At 37.9% G+C, this 18,989-nt stretch overlaps 1 protein-coding gene across 2 annotated transcripts in view; it reads right to left on the reverse strand.

The window, feature by feature from the left end:
* Positions 1-18,643, reverse strand: part of LOC123507118 (exosome component 10-like) — a 55,614-nt gene extending 36,971 nt beyond the window's left edge. Inside the window, exons 1-6 of one of the 2 annotated variants that reach the window (XM_045259697.1) lie at positions 18,453-18,643; positions 15,915-16,039; positions 7,291-7,402; positions 3,557-3,637; positions 3,194-3,390; positions 2,777-2,963 (exon numbers count right to left, since the gene is read on the reverse strand). In XM_045259697.1, coding sequence (XP_045115632.1) covers positions 2,777-2,963; positions 3,194-3,390; positions 3,557-3,637; positions 7,291-7,402; positions 15,915-16,039; positions 18,453-18,521 — 771 coding nt within the window. In that variant the 5' untranslated portion in view covers positions 18,522-18,643. The remainder of the gene's footprint in view (positions 1-2,776; positions 2,964-3,193; positions 3,391-3,556; positions 3,638-7,290; positions 7,403-15,914; positions 16,040-18,452) is intronic. The other variant, XM_045259698.1, reaches the window with a different exon arrangement.
* Positions 18,644-18,989: the final 346 nt, after the last annotated feature.

An 18,989-nucleotide genomic window follows, 5' to 3' on the forward strand; every position in this document is an offset into this window, starting at 1 on the left:
ATTTTATTAATTTGGTATCATCAATATCTTATATCGAATATATTACTAAGTAGTAAATTCCTTTTAGGTATCGGAAGTATCGGCTTAAAATAAGCAGATACCGATACCAAAACCCAAAAAATGGGCCGATATCGCCGATTCCAATACCGATACCGATGTAGCGGTACATCTCTATGTATATGTACACAAACAATACATGTACAGTACTTTACATACATAGTAATGTATATTGTCGTCGTTATTACACACTAACTTACCGAATTACTGTATGTACAGTATTTGTAAGTGACACCACAGACCCCGTGATATAATGAAAAATCCACAGAATGTATGTATAAAACCCACGAAACTGTAAGGCTGTGAAAGTCGAACCGCAAAATAGCAAGGGAACACTGTATTCCTAGAAAGTATAATGAAGGGGTAGAGATATGTTCCTGAATACAGAGTAAAAGAGAGCAAACACAAGTGCAAAAGCTAATGAGTGCAAGGATGCAGTGTGGAAAAAATCAAGGAAGCAGCAAAACGAAATAGGAAGCAGTATAAAGAGGCACGAAATGAATATCTTAGAATAAGGGAGGAGGAGAGAAATTTTGAAAAGTATGTAGTGAAGAGATGTGAAGAGGAACCTAAGCCTTTTTATAAGTATATAAATGAAAAAAATGACAAACAGAGAGATCATCACTAAGTTAATTGAGGGAAATGGGATATATAAAACAATGGAAGAAATGAGTGAACTAATGAATGAGAGATTTAAATCAGTATTCAATGAAGAGGGAGATTTCATAGAACCAAAACAACCAAGTAACACAGGAAGGACTAAGGAACATTGTGGTGCATACAAAGAAAATTAGTAAACTACTAGAAAAGGTTGATATAAGAAAGGCAATGGGGCCAGATGGAGTGTCAGGATGGACAATGAGAGAAGTTTGAGAAAAACTGATGGAAATAATCTAGGATGTGATCAACAGCTCTCTGAAGGAAGGGAAGGTACCACGGGAGTGGAAAAGAGCAAATGTAGTCCTGATATACAAAGGAGGAAAAAAGACCAAGTCCCTAAATTACAGACCAGAAGTATCACTGATTAGTGTTGTTAAAAGGATTTGTGAAACAGTAATTAAAGAAAAGGGTTTATAATATCTAGAGGAAAATGAAATAATATATATAACTCCCAATTTTGTTTTAAGTAAAGGGAGGTCATGCATAACAAATTCACTAAGCTTTTATACAAGAGTAATAGTTGAAGTACAATTAAGGGAGAGATGGATGGGTTGACACAGTGTATTTGGATATTGAAAAGGTTTTCAACAGAGTACCACATAAAAGACTCCTATGGAAACTAGAACACATTGGAGGAATACAGGAAAAAATCTTAAAATGGATGAAAGACTACTTAACAGACAGGGAAATTAGGACAGTGATAAGAGACACCCCATCAAGTTGGAGCACAGTTACTAGTGACGTGCCACAGAGTTCACTGCTAGCACCAATTATGTTCCAAGCATATATAAATTATATACAAGAGGGTTTGAATTGCTACAAAAATTTGTTTCTAAATGATGCAAAACTTTTGAGAGTAATAAGGAACATCAAGGAATGTTTTTTTTGTTATTGTTTTTTGAGAAGAGTACTGGCCAAGGGCAACAAAAATATAAAGAAAAAAGACCTGCTCAGTTGCTTGTCTCCTTATAGAGCCAAAGGAATTAGCCAGAGGATAGGGACAAATATCTTGAAACCTCCCTCTTGAATGAAGTCAAGTCACAGGAAGTTGAAAATACGGATACAGACAAGGATTTCCAAAGTTTACCAGAAAAAGGTATGAAAGACTGAGAGTACTGGTTAATTCTTGCATTAGAGAGTTGTACAGAATAGGGATGAGAGGAAGAAGAAAGCCTTGTGCAGCAAGGCCACACGAACTGCAGAAAAATATTGAAAAGATCTGAAAATGGAGCTAAAAGTGGAAATTAGAATTCAATAACAAGAAATGCCATGTAATGGAAATTGGTAAAAGTAACAGAAGACCTATGTAGGAATACATAATGGAAGAAGAGATTATAATGAAAAGGAGTGCAAAGAAAGACCTGGGAGGGATAATACAAGACACCCTGACTCCAGAAAGACACATAAATGAGTAATTTGCTTCAACATACAAGACACAAACAAATATCAGGGTGGCATTTAATTACATGGATAATAGTATGATGAAAAAATCATAACCACTATGATAAGACCCAGACTTGAATATGCAGCAATGGTGTGGTCAACACATATGCAAGAGGATACCAGGAAATTAAAAATAATCCAAAGGACAGCGACAAAGATAGTACCAGAAATAAAAGACCTCCCCTATGACGAAAGACTGAAGGAAATGGGACTAACAACTTTGAAGGATAGACAGGATAGAGATGATCTAATAGTGATATATAAGATAGTAAACTGTATAGACAAGACCTGGTATCACTGACTGAAGATGGAGATAGACGGACAAAAGGACACTATAAAATCTTGAAATGTCAATGTTTGAGGAACATTAAAAAAATTCAGTTTTCCACATAGGATAGTAGACATCTAGAACAGATTCAGTGAAGAGATTATAACAACAGAAAGTGTGCATAAATTTAAAGAAAAGTTTGACAAACATAGATATGGAGACAAGTCACTATGAGCCCTGCATGAACACTGTAATATACAACTAGGAAAATACAATCACACACGTACACACAAACAAGTAGCCATAGTTACTACAATGTAAATGCAACAAATCATAAAACATATTCACCTCCAGGTCAACAGCAAACTCTGAGCAGGCTTTCAGTTTGGCCACCATGGCAGCAAGCTCCTCCTCTGTGTTTACCATGGTGAGGGGTGTTTCATCAAGTGCTTTGGGAGACTGGGGTTCCACTGGGGTGAGCTGAGAGGCTGCCGGCACCCAGTACTGAAGCTCATACTCATAAGGATGATTGTAGCTGTTAGAATAGGGGTGGTGAATCGATTAGCAGTCATCCTAAATAATCTGAAAAACTGCACATTCTTAGAAAGTGAATCAGATAAATTTTCCTTACTTCAATAATTTTCATACCAAAAAAAGTAAATTTCTAGAAGAGACCTTAATAATTGCATGCACCTTTCCAATCCAACTCTGTCTAGTATGTGATGGTGTGATGGTAATAAAAGCAAGCATAGTATAGTAACTCACTACTCTCTACCGTAGGCATCCAGACAAAGGAGAATGGAGAGTGGCTTAAGGGAGTTCGGCTTCTCTTTAAGGATTGGTATGAATGGTTCTTTGGCTGAGTTCTGAACCTTTTCACTAAAGAAGAGCTGAGGCTTCTGCACATTACGGGAAGCCAGCAACACAACATTTTTCCCACCTATTTGGAGGGAGGAAGGACCCTGAAATAAAATTAAGTAGTAAGTAATTTTTTTGGAACTCATGATCAACATAATACTTTTATTACAATGTGCAACACAGTAATAAAAATATATACATGTATTCTTTATAAGTATATACAAGAAAGATACAAAAAATATATACTGAAATTTCTATTCAATATAATACCTGAACTTTTTTAATCACTGGGTCCAGCAGCTCAGCATTGGCATTTTTCTTCAGCCCAGATGCTTCATCAATATCTGAATTCTGGTGGATACACATTTGATCATATTAACAAAACAGGCAATTAATTTTTAAAAGCATGGTAATGGAAATAAAGAATGTGCATCAATCTGGACCATAATGCAAAAAAAGTGCATAACCTTGAAGAATTTTGTGACATAATGCAGATGTTTCATTCATGTACATGATCTGAAATGAAGACCTTGACTAGTCTACAGATTTCAAAAGTTCACTCAGTTATTATAGATTAAAAAGGATCTTAATATACAAATGTTCTTGAAAGAATAAGCAAGTCTGTCAATTTCGAAAGTTCACTTGGTTATCTGAAATCAAAAAGATTATACAAAAATTCCTACTCCTCAAACAAAACCCTTGAAGTCTAACTTGCAATTTAAAAAAATTCTTGCTCTGCTCACAAAACACTTGAATTCTAACTTAAAACACACAAAAATTTCCTGCTTCTCCAACAAAACACTTGAATTTTAACATACAATAAAAAATGTCCAGCTTCTTGAACAAGACATACATATACAGGCAAACCCCGCTTAACGAACAGGTTACGTTCCTAAAAAAACGTTCGTTGAGTGAATTTTCGCTAAGCGAACCCCTGACTTGAACTTCCATTGAGAGTAAAAAAAAGCAAGAGTGCATCATAGTACAGTAAAAGGTTTAACCCTTAAACTGCGGCGATCGCTTATATAATCAAGCCTCTCGAGGACTGTGACGCGGCGATCGCTTATGTAATCATGAATTTTCGCGGGGAATGTTTTGAATTTTCGTGGCGCATTTCCCTTCAGACCTGCTCTTATGACTACTCCCCACTTAGTGTTGCCATCATGAGGCCTCCGGATACTATAACAAGGGCCTCACTTGAGTTTTTACAGAAAAGTAGGAGACACCTGGCAACTCCTCTTGACTCGTCGGGTAGAATCCAACCTTGAGTATCATAGAAAACGTAGAAAACTTTATAGGGAAGACCAAATTATGCTATAGTTTATTACTTCTATCTCAATCAAGAGATTATTGTTATTATATCAGCTTCTTACGGCATAGGGGCAACAATCCTAGTAGCATTTTGAGCTGTGGTATTGTACAGAGGACTTGTGTCATGCAGGACACACAAAAACACACACACACACACACACACACAGCTCTATCATACACAATACGTACAAAACATCTGCACAGTGAATTCGTGTCTCTCGTACACACGCACTACCAACCTTGGAGCAGAGAAGAGAGAGAGGGGATCTGATACAAGTTTATAAATTGATTAACGGAATGGATGAAGTGGATAATGAGAAACTGATCCTGAGAGAAGAATATGACTTTAGAAGCACAAGATCGCATAGTAAGAAACTAAGGAAGGGACGATGTCTGAAAGATGTTAAAAAATTTAGTTTCCCGCAAAGATGTGTTGAGACTTGGAACAGTTTGAGTGAGGAAGTGGTGTCAGCAAAGAGTGTACATAGTTTTAAAGAAAAATTGGATAAGTGTAGATATGGAGATGGGACCACACGAGCATAAAGCCCAGGCCCTGTAAAACTACAACTAGGTAAATACTAGGTAAATACACACACACACACACACACACACAGTGGTTAGAGCGCTGGCTTCACAAGCCAGATGACCGGGGTTCGATTCCCCGGCCGGGTGGAGATATTTGGGTGTGTCTCCTTTCACGTGTAGCCCCTGTTCACCTAGCAGTGAGTAGGTACGGGATGTAAATCGAGGAGTTGTGACCTTGTTGTCCCGGTGTGTGGTGTGTGCCTGGTCTCAGACCTATCCCAAGATCGGAAACAATGAGCTCTGAGCTCGTTCCGTAGGGTAACGTCTGGCTGTCTCGTCAGAGACTGCAGCAGATCAAACAGTGAATCAAACAGTGAACACACACACACACACACACACACACACACACACACACACACACACACACACACACACACACACACAAAGCTCAATCAAACATTCCCAATACATACAAAACATCTGTACAGAGGATTCATGACACACACACACACACACACAGCTCAATCAAACATACCCAATACGTACAAAACATCTGTACAGAGGATTCATCACACACGCACACACACACACACACAGCTCAATCAAACATACCCAATACATACAAAACATCTGTACAGAGGATTCATGACACACACACACACACACACACACACAGATAAAGTTCTGTCATACATATATATGTACAAAACATCTGTACAGAAGACTCGTATCATGTAGGATACACAGAAACACACACACACACACACACACACACACACACACACACATATATATATATATATATATATATATATATATATATATATATATATATATATATATATATATATACATACAGTAAGGTCTCGGTTTACGTCAGAGTTACGTTCCTGAAACATGAAGTAAGTTGATTTTGTACGTAACTCGAGTTTCCGTACATTTCAAAGCATATTGAGTTTTCAACCAATCATTGTTTATGGTCATTCAGGTAAGTTAAAGGTTATATTGTTATATTATTTAAAACTACGTAGGAATATGAAACACAAGCTTGTTTTTGTTGTTGATTAGGGCCACGAACGTGAAGGACTGCAGGTTGCCGAGAGGGGTGGACGCCTGAGGCCGCCAGGAGGGTGGGCAGGTTGAATGTTGTGACGCCCAGGGCGGACAGCTGGGAGCGTAGTGCAGTGTGGTGGGAGTAGAAGTGGGCAGCGGGGCAGGAAATGCAATAGGAAAGGGCAATAGGGATCAGCAAACAGGCGCAGACAGTACTCGTACAAGTCAGCTGCGAGTGTCGTGTGGCCCAGGCGAAGGTTCCGGAGTTGTTATTGTTGTGATGGGTGTGCGAGCCCTCAAGGTCGTCAACTTCCCCGTTGTCATTGTAATGGGCTTCCCATTTTCTTCTTCCCTCCCTCACACACAGCTGCTGCCTCCCTTCTCATGTCTTTTAATTATGTCCTCTTTTTCTTGTAGCATAATGGTTTTCCTTTTCTTAGCATCACTGCTGTTACTAAGAAGTTTACTCTTTGGTGCCATTGAGCAAGATACTAAGAACTTGAGTCAGTAAACGCAGAAGTAGGATAACACTCTTGCCAGGGGCGATGGTGTGGTGGAACTGAGGCAGGCTGTTATTGTATTCAAGCATGAGGCGGGCGGTGTGGCGGGCAACCACCAACAATAACAATAAATTCCGCACTTTACGATTTATAAATTTTCCATTTTTTAAAATCTTAAATTGCCTTATAGTGGACTGACGTAACTACGAGTTTGACGTAACTCGAGACCGACGTAACCCGGGACTTTACTTGAGAGAGAGAGAGAGAGAGAGAGAGAGAGAGAGAGAGAGAGAGAGAGAGAGAGAGAGAGAGAGAGAGAGAGCATAGAAAACGGCCCAGCTTGTTACCACTCAGCCCCCAACCCGGACGATACAGTGCACCCGACGTGTCACTAGTTCCCCGCGCTTTTCAAAGCCCACGAAGTTTTGTAGGCCTATTTCTTGCTCTATTTATTTATTTACAGATTCAAAACTTCGGTATTACTGCATTTTGGATGTTTGCCATTCATGGCATACAATTCAAAATTTAACGTTCATTAGCGGGGTTGCCTGTAATACATGTAAAAAAAAAAAAAAAAAAAAAAAAAAGTCTTGAACATATTACTTAGATTCTTACAATTCTTTCTAGTAGGGCATCATTCCCTTCCCTCATCATATCCATTTGGTCTGACAGCTTGTGACGAGCCAGGTGAAGCTTGATGTCCTGGTGATCAAATATGTCCTTCATTCTGAAAGGTATAAATGTTGCTCTTATCATCAAAGTTACCACGATTATCATATTCTCTAAAATATAAATAACATCTCCTTCTCCTTTCTGGTCGGAAGTTCCCGATGAGTTTTTGTCTGTCTCATGTGAAAAATGTGGTGATAATTATGATGACACTACCTTTGTAATACCAAGGACCATATTATAAACTGTTGAGGTGCCTTATTTTTACTTACATCATGCTTTACAGGAAGTCATTAAGATTTCCAAAGATGTTTTTAAGACTACTGATAGTTTAAAAGATATTCTGCCTTTCAATAAAAAAAGAAAACTAAAAACTTTCCCTGACGTTTGGTATGGCTTTCTATCATTATTGACCATTTTGAACTTTATAGTGAGTAAAAATTGCTGAATCTACTCTTCTAATTCCCATTTTCTTTTTTGTCACTGATTATTAAGATTTAATTGTTTCTATTGCTGAGGTGTTGCTTACTGCAATGAAAAGGTAAAGAACTTAATTAATCATCCTTGTGACCTCTCAAATTTATTGTAGAGAGAGAGAGAGAGAGAGAGAGAGAGAGAGAGAGAGAGAGAGAGAGAGAGAGAGAGAGAGAGAGAGAGAGAGAGAGAGAGAGAGAGAAAAAAAAAAAAAAAAAATATATATATATATATATATATATATATATATATATATATATATATATATATATATATATATATATATATATATATATACATACAATGGAGACTCAATACTTGAACTTCATTCGTACCAAATGGCCGTTCGAGAATTAAAAAGTTTGACTATTGATACCTATAAATCGAGTAATTCGTTCCACCCATTGCCAAACCCAAGTTTAGAAAAAAGCAGCAGTTTAGTTTTGCAGTCGCTGCTAGCATTGGCGCACAGCAGGGTTAGCCTGTTTTTTATGGGCTTGTGTCCTGGCAAACACTTCTCTTCCTTTAATATATAGATCATGTTTGGTATTTTTTTTTCCAAAACAGGCCAGTTTCATCACAATTAACCCCTAAAACTCGGGGATGTTGGTATTTTTACCTTGTACTAACTTGGGAGGTTTGGCGAGAAACACACAAAATAGCCTGTATTCACATACTGATTACACTTGGAAATTCAATAAACGAGTGAGCACAAATGGTGTTCTGCCCACAAGCAACTCTTCCTCTTTGCAATGCAAAAAACCAGAAGTCTTTAGATGCTATGGTTATCAAAATATCACAGGTTGAATGAGGTGTATGTGGCCTTGCGTCTCTCTCAAGCCCTTCTGATACCACTCTCATTCAAAAGTTGTCTCCCTGCAACATGGCGAGAGACCCGAGGTGTAGAAGTAAGGCGTGCGGGAGAGGTGGCAGAATCAGACACTGAAATCACTATCACTCCCACCATCCATTGTGGGAGTTGATGACACAGTGATGTATAGCATATGTTTACTGCTGACTTGGGGGCTCGCCATACATCACAACAGAATGAATTCCAATTCTTTTCTTGAAATTCACAAACCATGCTTTACTTGCTTTAAAATCATCATCGGAGTCAGATGCAGTATCAGAAATAAGATCACAATCAAGAAGCCTAACCTTCACACAAATTATGCCCTCTGACAAAGAATCACCAGCCATTTGCCTTTGGTTTATCTAATCAACAATTTTTCCATTTCTTCGCTTAAATTGCTTTTTCACACCAATCGCCACATCAGCTCTTTTAATGAGCTGTCTTCTTCAGTATTGTGGCTACTGTAGATTTAGCCATACAGTACTCAGCTGCAAGATTGGTTATTCTCCTTCCTTTCTCGTATTTATCAATAATTTCCTTTTTCCTTTCGATGGTTGTCACTATACAGCCAAGCCCCGCTTAACAAAGGGGTTATGTTCCTAAAAAACCCTTCGTTAAGCGAACCAATTATAACAAGTTTAACCCCTGACTTGAACTTCCACTGAGAGTAAACAAAGCGAGAGTGCATCATAGTACAGTAAAAGGTTTAATGAAAGTAAAAATTATGAAGTTAAACATTTAGGCATTTTAATTCAAGTCATTATAATATACACTAATGTATGTATGTACGTAACTTTATAATGTTGATCGTAACCCGTCTGCTGCAGCACTACTTTTCAAAACATGTACTGCCAGTGCGGCGGGTTTAAGCAATTTTTTTTTATTGCGGAATTGGAATCCTTGTGGTCCAAAACCAAAGAAAAATGGCTTCTAAGTACCTGTTGAATATGTAAAGTTTTGCGCTATAAGCCAAAACATGTCTGAGCCAGGCATTTTCTACGCCCACTGTGGTGAGGGGTAAATACCAGCTAATGATGTTGCCATATTGGTCACCATTTATGTTTTATTTTGTCTACTGCATGTATATAATGTTTTTGTACCTCAAATTGTCAAGGCATGTTCGTAATGATTATATGCGAATGCAAAAGTAATAAAAAACAATAAGATAAATGACTACATGACAGTAATACTCTCTCTCTCTCTCTCTCAGAATAGTATGAGTGATAGCGTATATAGTGAGGTAGATAAGTGATGTATTGTCACAGATGAGTGTGAGTGACATGAGTGCTGTGAAACATATAAGTGAAATGAGTCTTGTGTGTTGTGAAACAAAGGAGTATTGTGTTGTGAATTACTGTAAATGACTGACATAAGATAAGCCTCGTCCAAGGTCATGGACATAAACAAAGCATGGGCAGTCTTCAGGGATGACTCTGTCAAAATTTGAGAGCTCAGTAACGCATTGGGAATATTCTACGAATATTTTTATTTGCCGATGCATAACGTGCGTCATCCACAGTCTTCAGAATTTTTTTACCGACAACACAGTGTCTTCGTCCGCAGCGGACGGGTTAAATTTATGAAGGGAGGGAGAGTGAAACGGGAAAGACACTAACTGGCAACCTATGGAACGTAAACAAAGGATACATCATTGTACCACATACAAAACTTATGTACCACATTTCCACAAGGCTTTCCATTTTATCCATTGTAGAGTCACGAGTTCAGGTGGTTCTTTTAGCTTGCAAGGAAGATACGGTCTCACCAGCCTTCTTAATAGAGTCTGTTGACTTGAAAATAGTAGAGACAGTAGATGGAAACAAGATGGTGGCAAGCAATGCTATTAGTTTTCTTGCCTCTCTCGTGTCTGTGAATAATATCCAACTTCACTTCGAGAGTAAGAGACTTCCTGGTCTTCTTAGTAACGCTAAGCGATATTGCAGGGCGTTTTGGTGGTCCCTTCTGGAAGGCATCTACCGTATAAATCGAGGACTACCTGTATATATAGAATGTTCTGATTGGCTCCCCGACACAGGCTTCCACCGCCTATATAAGCTATATATATCCTCACCAGTTCCACCCACTTCTCTCCTGAAGATCGTCTGATCAAGACCGAAAGATGTCTCGAGGAACTGGACTTTGGTTCACTACTCTACCAGCTAAATCCTGACGAACGCATCCTTGTGTGGAAAATACAAAATACACTTTATAATAAGAATAATGCACGCCTTGCTGTCGACTCTAATAGTACATGCATTCAGAATAGGCTACTCCCAAAATATATATATATATATATATATATATATATATATATATATATATATATATATATATATATATATATATATATATATATATATATATATATATATATATATATATATATATATATATATATATATATATATATATATATATATATATATATATATATATATATATATATATATATATATATATATATATATATATAGGCAACCCCTGCTTATGAAGGGGTTACGTTCCAAAAAAACACTTTGTTAAGCGAAACTTTGTTAAGCGAACCGATTATAACAAGTTTAACCCCTGATTTGAACTTCCATTGAGAGTAAGCAAAGTGAGAGTGCATCATAGTACAGTAAAAGGTTTAATGAAAGTAAAAATTATGAAGTTAAACATTTAGGTAGTTTAATTTAAGTCATTATAATGTACACTAATGTATGTATGTACGTAACTTTATAATGTTGATGATCTTAACTTTATGGAGGGAGGGAGAGTGAAACAGGAAATACACTAACCGGCAACCTGTGGAATGTAAACAAAGTGCGCATCATTGTACCGCATACAAAACTTATGTACCACATTTCCACAAGGCTTTCCATTTTATCCATTGTAAAGTCATGAGTTCAGGTGGTTCTTTTAGCTTTCAAGGAAGATGCAGTCTCACTAGCCTTCTTAATAGAGTCTGCTGACTTGAAAATAGTAGACAGTAGATGGAGTCAAGATGGTGGCAAGCAATATTATTAGTTTTCTGGCCTCTCTCTTGTCTGTGAATAATACCCAGCTTCACTTTGAGAGTAAGACACTTCCTGGTCTTCTTAGGAACGTTAGGCCACATTGCAGGGCGATTTGGTGGTAAGTTGAACTAGGGAAGATGAGCTGCTGGTGACGCTGTTATGTTTTGACTGGGGAATGAGTGGTGCGCGTGATCTTGATCTTGATCTTGATGCTACAGGTGACGCAGAATTTCTTCTGAGTCAGGCCTTTGTATCGGCAGCGCCTGTGTTGTCCACGAGAAGCTTGATCTTGATCTTTATTCTACAGGTGTCTCAGGATTTCTCCTGAGGCAGGCCTTAGTACCAGCAGCTCCTGGTGTATTCAAAAGCCTGTCAGCTTGCATGATACGGTGTGGCTTTCAAATTGGAAAAAAATTACCTAGATAAAACTTCGTTAAAGCGAGTTTGGTGTTCGTTAACGAGCAGATGGTAGTAAAACGAAACCGCTGTGGCGAAATTTCGTTGTGTGAACCTTCGTTAAACGGGGGTTACCTGTATATATACAGGCAACCCCCGCTTAACGAAGGTTCACACAACGAAATTTCGTTACAACAAAGGTTTCATTTTACTACCAACTGCTCGTTTAACAAACATCAAACTCGCTTTAACGCAGTTTTATCCAGGTAATTTTTTCGAAGTTTGAAAGCCTACAGGATTTTGAATACACCAGGAGCTGCCGATACTAAGGCCTGCCTCAGGAGAAATCCTGGGACACTTGTGGAATCAAAATCAAGATCAAGATCAAGTCTCTCATGGACAACACGCGCACCATTCACTCTCGTGTTCAAAACATTAACAGCATAGCTGTCAATGTTTTGAACAGGCTCAACGTACCACCAAAATGCCCTGCAATGTGGCTTAGCGTTCCTAAGAAGACCAGGAAGTCTCTTACTCTCGAAGTGAAGCTGGACATTATTCACAGACACGAGAGAGGCAAGAAAACTATAGCAATGCTCGCCACTATCTTGCCTCCATTTGCTGTCTCTACTATTTTCAAGTCAGCAGACTCTATTAAGAAGGCTGATGAGACCGTATCTTCCTTGCAAGCTAAAAGAACCACCTGAACTCGTGACTTTACAATAGATAAAATGGAAAGCCTTGTGGAAATGTGGTACATAAGTTTTGTATGTGATACAATGATACGCCCTTTGTTTACATTCCACAGGTTGCTGGTCAGTGTCTTTCTCGTTTCACTCTCCCTCCCTTCATAAATCTAAGATCATCAACATTATAAAGTTAAGTACATACATACATCAGTGTACATTATAATGACTTAAATTAAACTGCCTAAATGTTTAACTTCATAATTTTACTTTCATTAAACCTTTCACTGTACTATGATGCACTCTCACTTTGTTTACTCTCAATAGGAGTTTAAGTCAGGGGTTAAACTTGTTATAATCGGTTCGCTTAACGAAGTGCTTTTAGGAACGTAATCTCTTCATTAAGCGGGGGTTGCCTGTATATACATACACACACAAAAGCCATGTCATGGAAATGGAAAAAAGTGAAAGACGACCAGTGGGAATCTATAAGATGGGAGATTGAGTAGAACTAGAAAAAGGAAAAAAGGAAAAGGACTTGAGAGTGACAATGGAAGAAAACAATCAACCGGTAAACCATATTGATAGAATTTTCAGAGAGACGTATAATTTGCTAAGGAATATTGGATTAGCATTTCACTATATGGACAAAGAAATGATGAAGAAATTGATAAGTACTAAAATAGGACCTAGATTGGAATATGCAGGAGTTGTTTGGATCCCCCATAAAAAGAAACACATAAGGAAATTGGAGAGACTACCAAAAAATGGCTACAAGAATGGTTCCAGAATTTAAAGGGATGACATATGAGGAGAGACTAAAAGCTATGGATCTACCAACCCTGGAACAGAGAAGAGAGAGCGAGAGGGGATCTGATACAAGTTTATAAATTGATTAACGAAATGGATCACGTGGATAATGAGAAACTAATCCTGAGAGAAGAATATGACATTAGAAGCACAAGATCGCATAGTAAGAAACTGAGGAAGGGAAGATGTCTGAGAGATGTTAAAAAATTTAGTTTCCCGCAAATATGTGTTGAGACTTGGAACAGTTTGAGTGAGGAAGTGGTGTCAGTAAAGAGTGTACATAGTTTTAAAGAAAAATTGGATAAGTGTAGATATGGAGACGGGGCCACACGAGCATAAAGCCCAGGCCTTGTAAAACTACAACTAGGTAAATACAAGTAGGTAAATACACACAGCTACAAAAATCTGTTTGTGGACGATGTGAAACTGTGCAGAGTTATATAGCAAAAAGAGGATTGTGAAATACAGCAGAAAGACTTAAGTAAGATCTGGAAATGGAGTAAAAAATGGGAGATGGAATTCAATGTGGACAAAAGACATGTCATGGAAATGGGACAGAGTGAAAGACGACCAGTGGGAATCTATAAGATGGGAGATGCGTAGAACTAGAAAAAGTAAAAAAGGAAAAGGACTTGGGAGTGACGATGGAAAAAAGCAATCAACCAGTACGCCATATTGATAGAATTTTCAGAGAGATATATAATTTGCTAAGGAAAATTGGATTAGCATTTCACTACATGGACAAAGAAATGATGAAGAAATTGATAAGTACTATAAGACCCAGATTGGAATATGCAGGACTTGTGTGGACCCCCCCCCCCATAAAAAGAAACACATAGGGAAGTTGGAGAGACTACAAAAAATGGCTACAAGTATGGTTCCAGAATTTGAAGAAATGACATATGAGGAGAGACTAAAGGCTATTGATCTACCAACCCTGGAACAGAGAAGGGAGAGAGAAGATCTGATACAAGTTTATAAATTGATTAATGGAATGGATCAAGTGGATAATGAGAAACTGATTCTGAGAGAAGAATATGACACTAGAAGCACAAGATCAAATAGTAAAAAACTGAGGAAGAGAAGATGTCTGAGAGATGTTAAAAAATATAGTTCCCTGCAAAGATGTGTTGAGACTTGGAACAGTTTGAGTGAGGAAGTGGTGTCAGCAAAGAGTGTGCATAGCTTTAAAGAAAAATTGGATAAGTGTAGATATGGAGACGGGGCCACACGAGCATAAAGCCCAGGCCTTGTAAAACTACAACTAGGTAAATACACACACAGAAGAAAGGTGGCTTAAAAGGAAGCACATTGAGATGGATAGAAAATTATTTGAGGGGGAGAGAAATAAGGACGGTAGTAAAAGGTATGAAGTCCAAGTGGAGAGCAGTAGAAAGTGGAGTGCCTCAGGGGTCAGTATTGGTGCCAATACTTTTTCTCATATATATAAGTGACATGCCAGAGGAAGTGAACAGCTACATAAATCTGTTTGCGGACGATGCGAAACTGTGCAGAGTTATAAAGCAAAAAGAGGATTGTGAAATACTGCAGAAAGACTTAAATAAGATCTGGAAATGGAGTAAAAAGTGGGAGATGGAATTCAATGTGGACAAAAGCCATGTCATGGAAATGGGAAAGAGTAAAAGATGACCAGTGGGAATCTATAAGATGGAAGATGAAGTAGAACTAGAGAAAGTAAAAAAGGAAAAGGACTTGGGAGTGACGATGGAAGAAAACAATCAACCGGTAAGCCATATTGATAGAATTTTCAGAGAGACATATAATCTGCTATTGGATTACCATTTCACTGCATGGACAAAGAAATGATGAAGAAATTGATAAGACCCAGATTGGAATATGCAGGAGTTGTGTGGACCTCCCATAAAAAGAAACACATAAGGAAGTTGGAGACTACAAAAAATGGCTATAAGAATGGTTCTAGAATTTGAAGGGATGACATATGAGGAGAGACTAAAGGCTATGGATCTACCAACCCTGGAACAGAGAAGGGAGAGAGGGGATCTGATACAAGTTTATAAATTGATTAACGGAATGGATCAAGTGATAATGAGCAACTGATCCTAAGAGAAGAATATGACATTCGAAGCACAAGATTGCATAGTAAAAAACTGAGGAAGAGAAGATGTCTGAGAGATGTTAAAAAATTTAGTTTCCCACAAAGATGTGTTAAGATTTGGAACAGTTTTAGTGAGAAAGTGATGTCAGCAAAGAGTGTGCATAGTTTTAAAGAAAAATTGGATAAGTGTAGATATGGAGACGGGGCCACACGAGCGTAAAGCCTAGGCCCTGTAAAACTACAACTAGGTAAATACACACACACACTAAGGTGCTCACAGGTTGGTGATGGTGGAGTTGACCCTTTCCATAGTCCGCTGCACACCCTCATAGTCCCTGTAGTGGTGCCAGCCCTGCAGCTCGGCACAAGACTTCTGGCACCCTCGAACTGTAGTCATAATTTGCTGCAGGCATGAGGAATATTTTATGACATAATGGCACACAGAGGATTCAATTTGTTTTCATCATTATTTTCCATGCCTAAGTACCAAGCTGTTGTCAAGTTTGGATGGACTGCCAATGTACCTTGTTTATATGTAAGCCAAGAGTAATTTTTCAAGCTGCCATGACTGATGTTATGTTACTGTCTTAGCTGAAAATTATGGAAACCTCTTTAAACCCAGCTTGTGTCGTAAATAAATAATAATGCCTTGACCAATGCTTTCTTTCAGCACTTTCATATTTACCAGTCAAATTAGGTTGGGTTTAGTTTGAAGGATGCTACTAGCAATAAGAACAAGATCAACAACACACCATCCATACAAAATAAATTTGAAAATAGTAGTATTGCAACTCTATTAATTTTTGGAGGTTTGAGACAGTATCTGAACCTACTTCAAATCTATTTCAGCTTTAGCCCCCCAAAAATAGCAAATAGAGCTGCAGAACTCTTCATATCTATCCTGTTCCTTACATTAGGAAAAAAGGGCTACATAACAACAGTGATCTACAACAGAAAGTGATGGTAGGTTATTTAAAGGGGTGGATATTATTTACTCTTACACCAACAGCAACATGGCTTTTGTTACCTTTCTCATCTTAAAGAGGTTTTCATTCTGAGTAATTTGAACCCATACATACCTGTTGCATATTGTTTATAAAGTGTGATGGACTGATGGGCACTGAGAAATGCCGTTACATGTGTTTGTTCATATGTGCATATTATCACATTATTTGCACATGCGTGAAATGAATAGCAATGATTGGTTCTTTTGTTTGGACATGCAGCCACTGACCAATAAAAATAATACATAATGAATCTGGCCAATTAAAGCAGTTTGTGAAGAGAAGCCACCCTATTTGAATTCAGTCTATGGAAGATATCTGAATGGGCATGAAGTTGCCTCAATCATATCCACTGTATTGCCAGATTTTACAAAAAGAAATAAGGTAATGACTTTATATTAATTTCTTAGCATTGCCAGTCAAGTTAGGGTTGTTTATTTTGGTTAGATCAGTTTAATTGTTAGATAAAGTTCATTTTGTTCTGAGAAAGACATATCAGTAGTGCATGTCACCGTAAATCTTTAAAACAGGACCTCCTCTCTAATCCGTGTTGCTGTTCTATAGATTTACCCATGTCGCCTCAACTAGGTTACATTAGCGAAATTAGGGTAGATTATGTTTGGCTGGTGCAAATTCACTGAAAACAGGTCAAAATGGACCAGAAAAAAAAATGCTTCGTTTTACTCCAAAATTGTGTTTCCGCAAGAGACGGAGAGGGAGGTAAAAAAAAAAAAACTACGGATTTGCGATGGAAACGAAGTGCATATTTATTCAAAACAGGTAAAAATCTACAAGAAAAAAATAATTTCATCTAGAAGTGAACTGTTGGTGTAACTGTAAAAACTTACCAAGGGGCATCAAGGCTTATCAGAATAAAATCGTTTCATCCGCCAAATAGTTAATACATAATCAGGACATTTCGGTTTATTAAGAGGGTTCGGATTTTTAATAAAGCAATACTTCAACACTAACCTGGCTATTTCCGTAACATCCAAAAAGTATTGGTGAAACTATACAAATAACCAACAAGTATATGTACTAGAGTATTGCATACAGGCCTGGTCACCCCACTATAGGCAGGATATCAACATGTTAGAAGCAGTTCAGAGAAGAGCAACTAGGATGATACCAGCATTAAAGCGCCTGGAGTATAGAGATAGATTAAAGGAATTAAACATGTTTTCATTTGAGAGGAGATGTATAAGAGGGGATATGATAGAGTTATTTAAAATGTTTTCAGATACGAACTACATAGATGTGAGATCTTTCTTTACCTTAGAGGAGGGAAATAGGACTAGAAATCATGGCAGGAAGATTAGAAAGCAAGGCTGCAGGTTAGATATAAGAAAATATTTCTTTAGTCATAGAGTGGTAGACTTCTGGAATGCATTGCCAGAGACGGTTGTAAATAGCACTAGTTTGACAATGTTTAAAAACAGATTAGATAAGCACTTAAATTTATTAGATTTATGATTATGTATAGCACTGCATGATAGTTTTTATAAGAAATTTACTATAGTTAAATAAGACATGATCCCCATGTATGGGGACCACAAATTGTAGAGGATTTCGCTGCAGGACTTAGCCCTGTTAATGGGCCAAATATTTAGAATTAGTATATAATGTATTGTGTACTTGTAAGTGTATATTTAAGTACTGATGACGAGGTCGCTGTGCGACAGATACAGGATAACCTAGATGGGCCCTGGTGGCCCTTTGTTATCCTATTATTTATGTTATGTTACTATTTTCAGGGTTCAGAGGGGTAACCAAGCTCTCTCAGATAAACCTGTGTCCACAACACATATTTACCTTTATGAACTCGTCAAGTGTCTGATTCCCCGTGAAGGGATTGTGCGAGGAGGCCGCATCCCCCTCCATTGCGTAGTAGTAGTAGTAACAGCGGTAGTAGTGAGGAGTACTGTGGGGTGCGTGCTTGACTTTCTTCACTCCGGAGTCCGCGTGCTGTTTCTTGTTTACCAGCAAGCTTCCCCCTCCCGCCGCCAGAGTGCCTCCTGCTAAGCTTGAGCTTTTGTCCATTAATTCTCTCTCTCTCTCTCTCTCTCTCTCTCTCTCTCTCTCTCAGGAAATTACATAAAAATATATGTATTATCCATATGCGATTAACTTGGAAATACTGGAGGGCAAAGTGCCAATTTTTGTGAGAATTGAAATCAACCACTGCCAAAGAAGAGGCAGACTGTGCTATATTAAAGCCCTTTTTTTTTTTTTTTTCTTAAACTTCTAAAAGTTTATTTAGAGGGTCAACATACCACTGTGTTGAGCTAGGACCCAAAAGTTATATTCTAATTTTTTAAGCACTCACACATCTTGCAAAGCGTTGTTATC

Source organism: Portunus trituberculatus, chromosome 21, assembly GCF_017591435.1.
Source record: "Portunus trituberculatus isolate SZX2019 chromosome 21, ASM1759143v1, whole genome shotgun sequence".
Taxonomy (NCBI): domain Eukaryota; kingdom Metazoa; phylum Arthropoda; class Malacostraca; order Decapoda; family Portunidae; genus Portunus; species Portunus trituberculatus.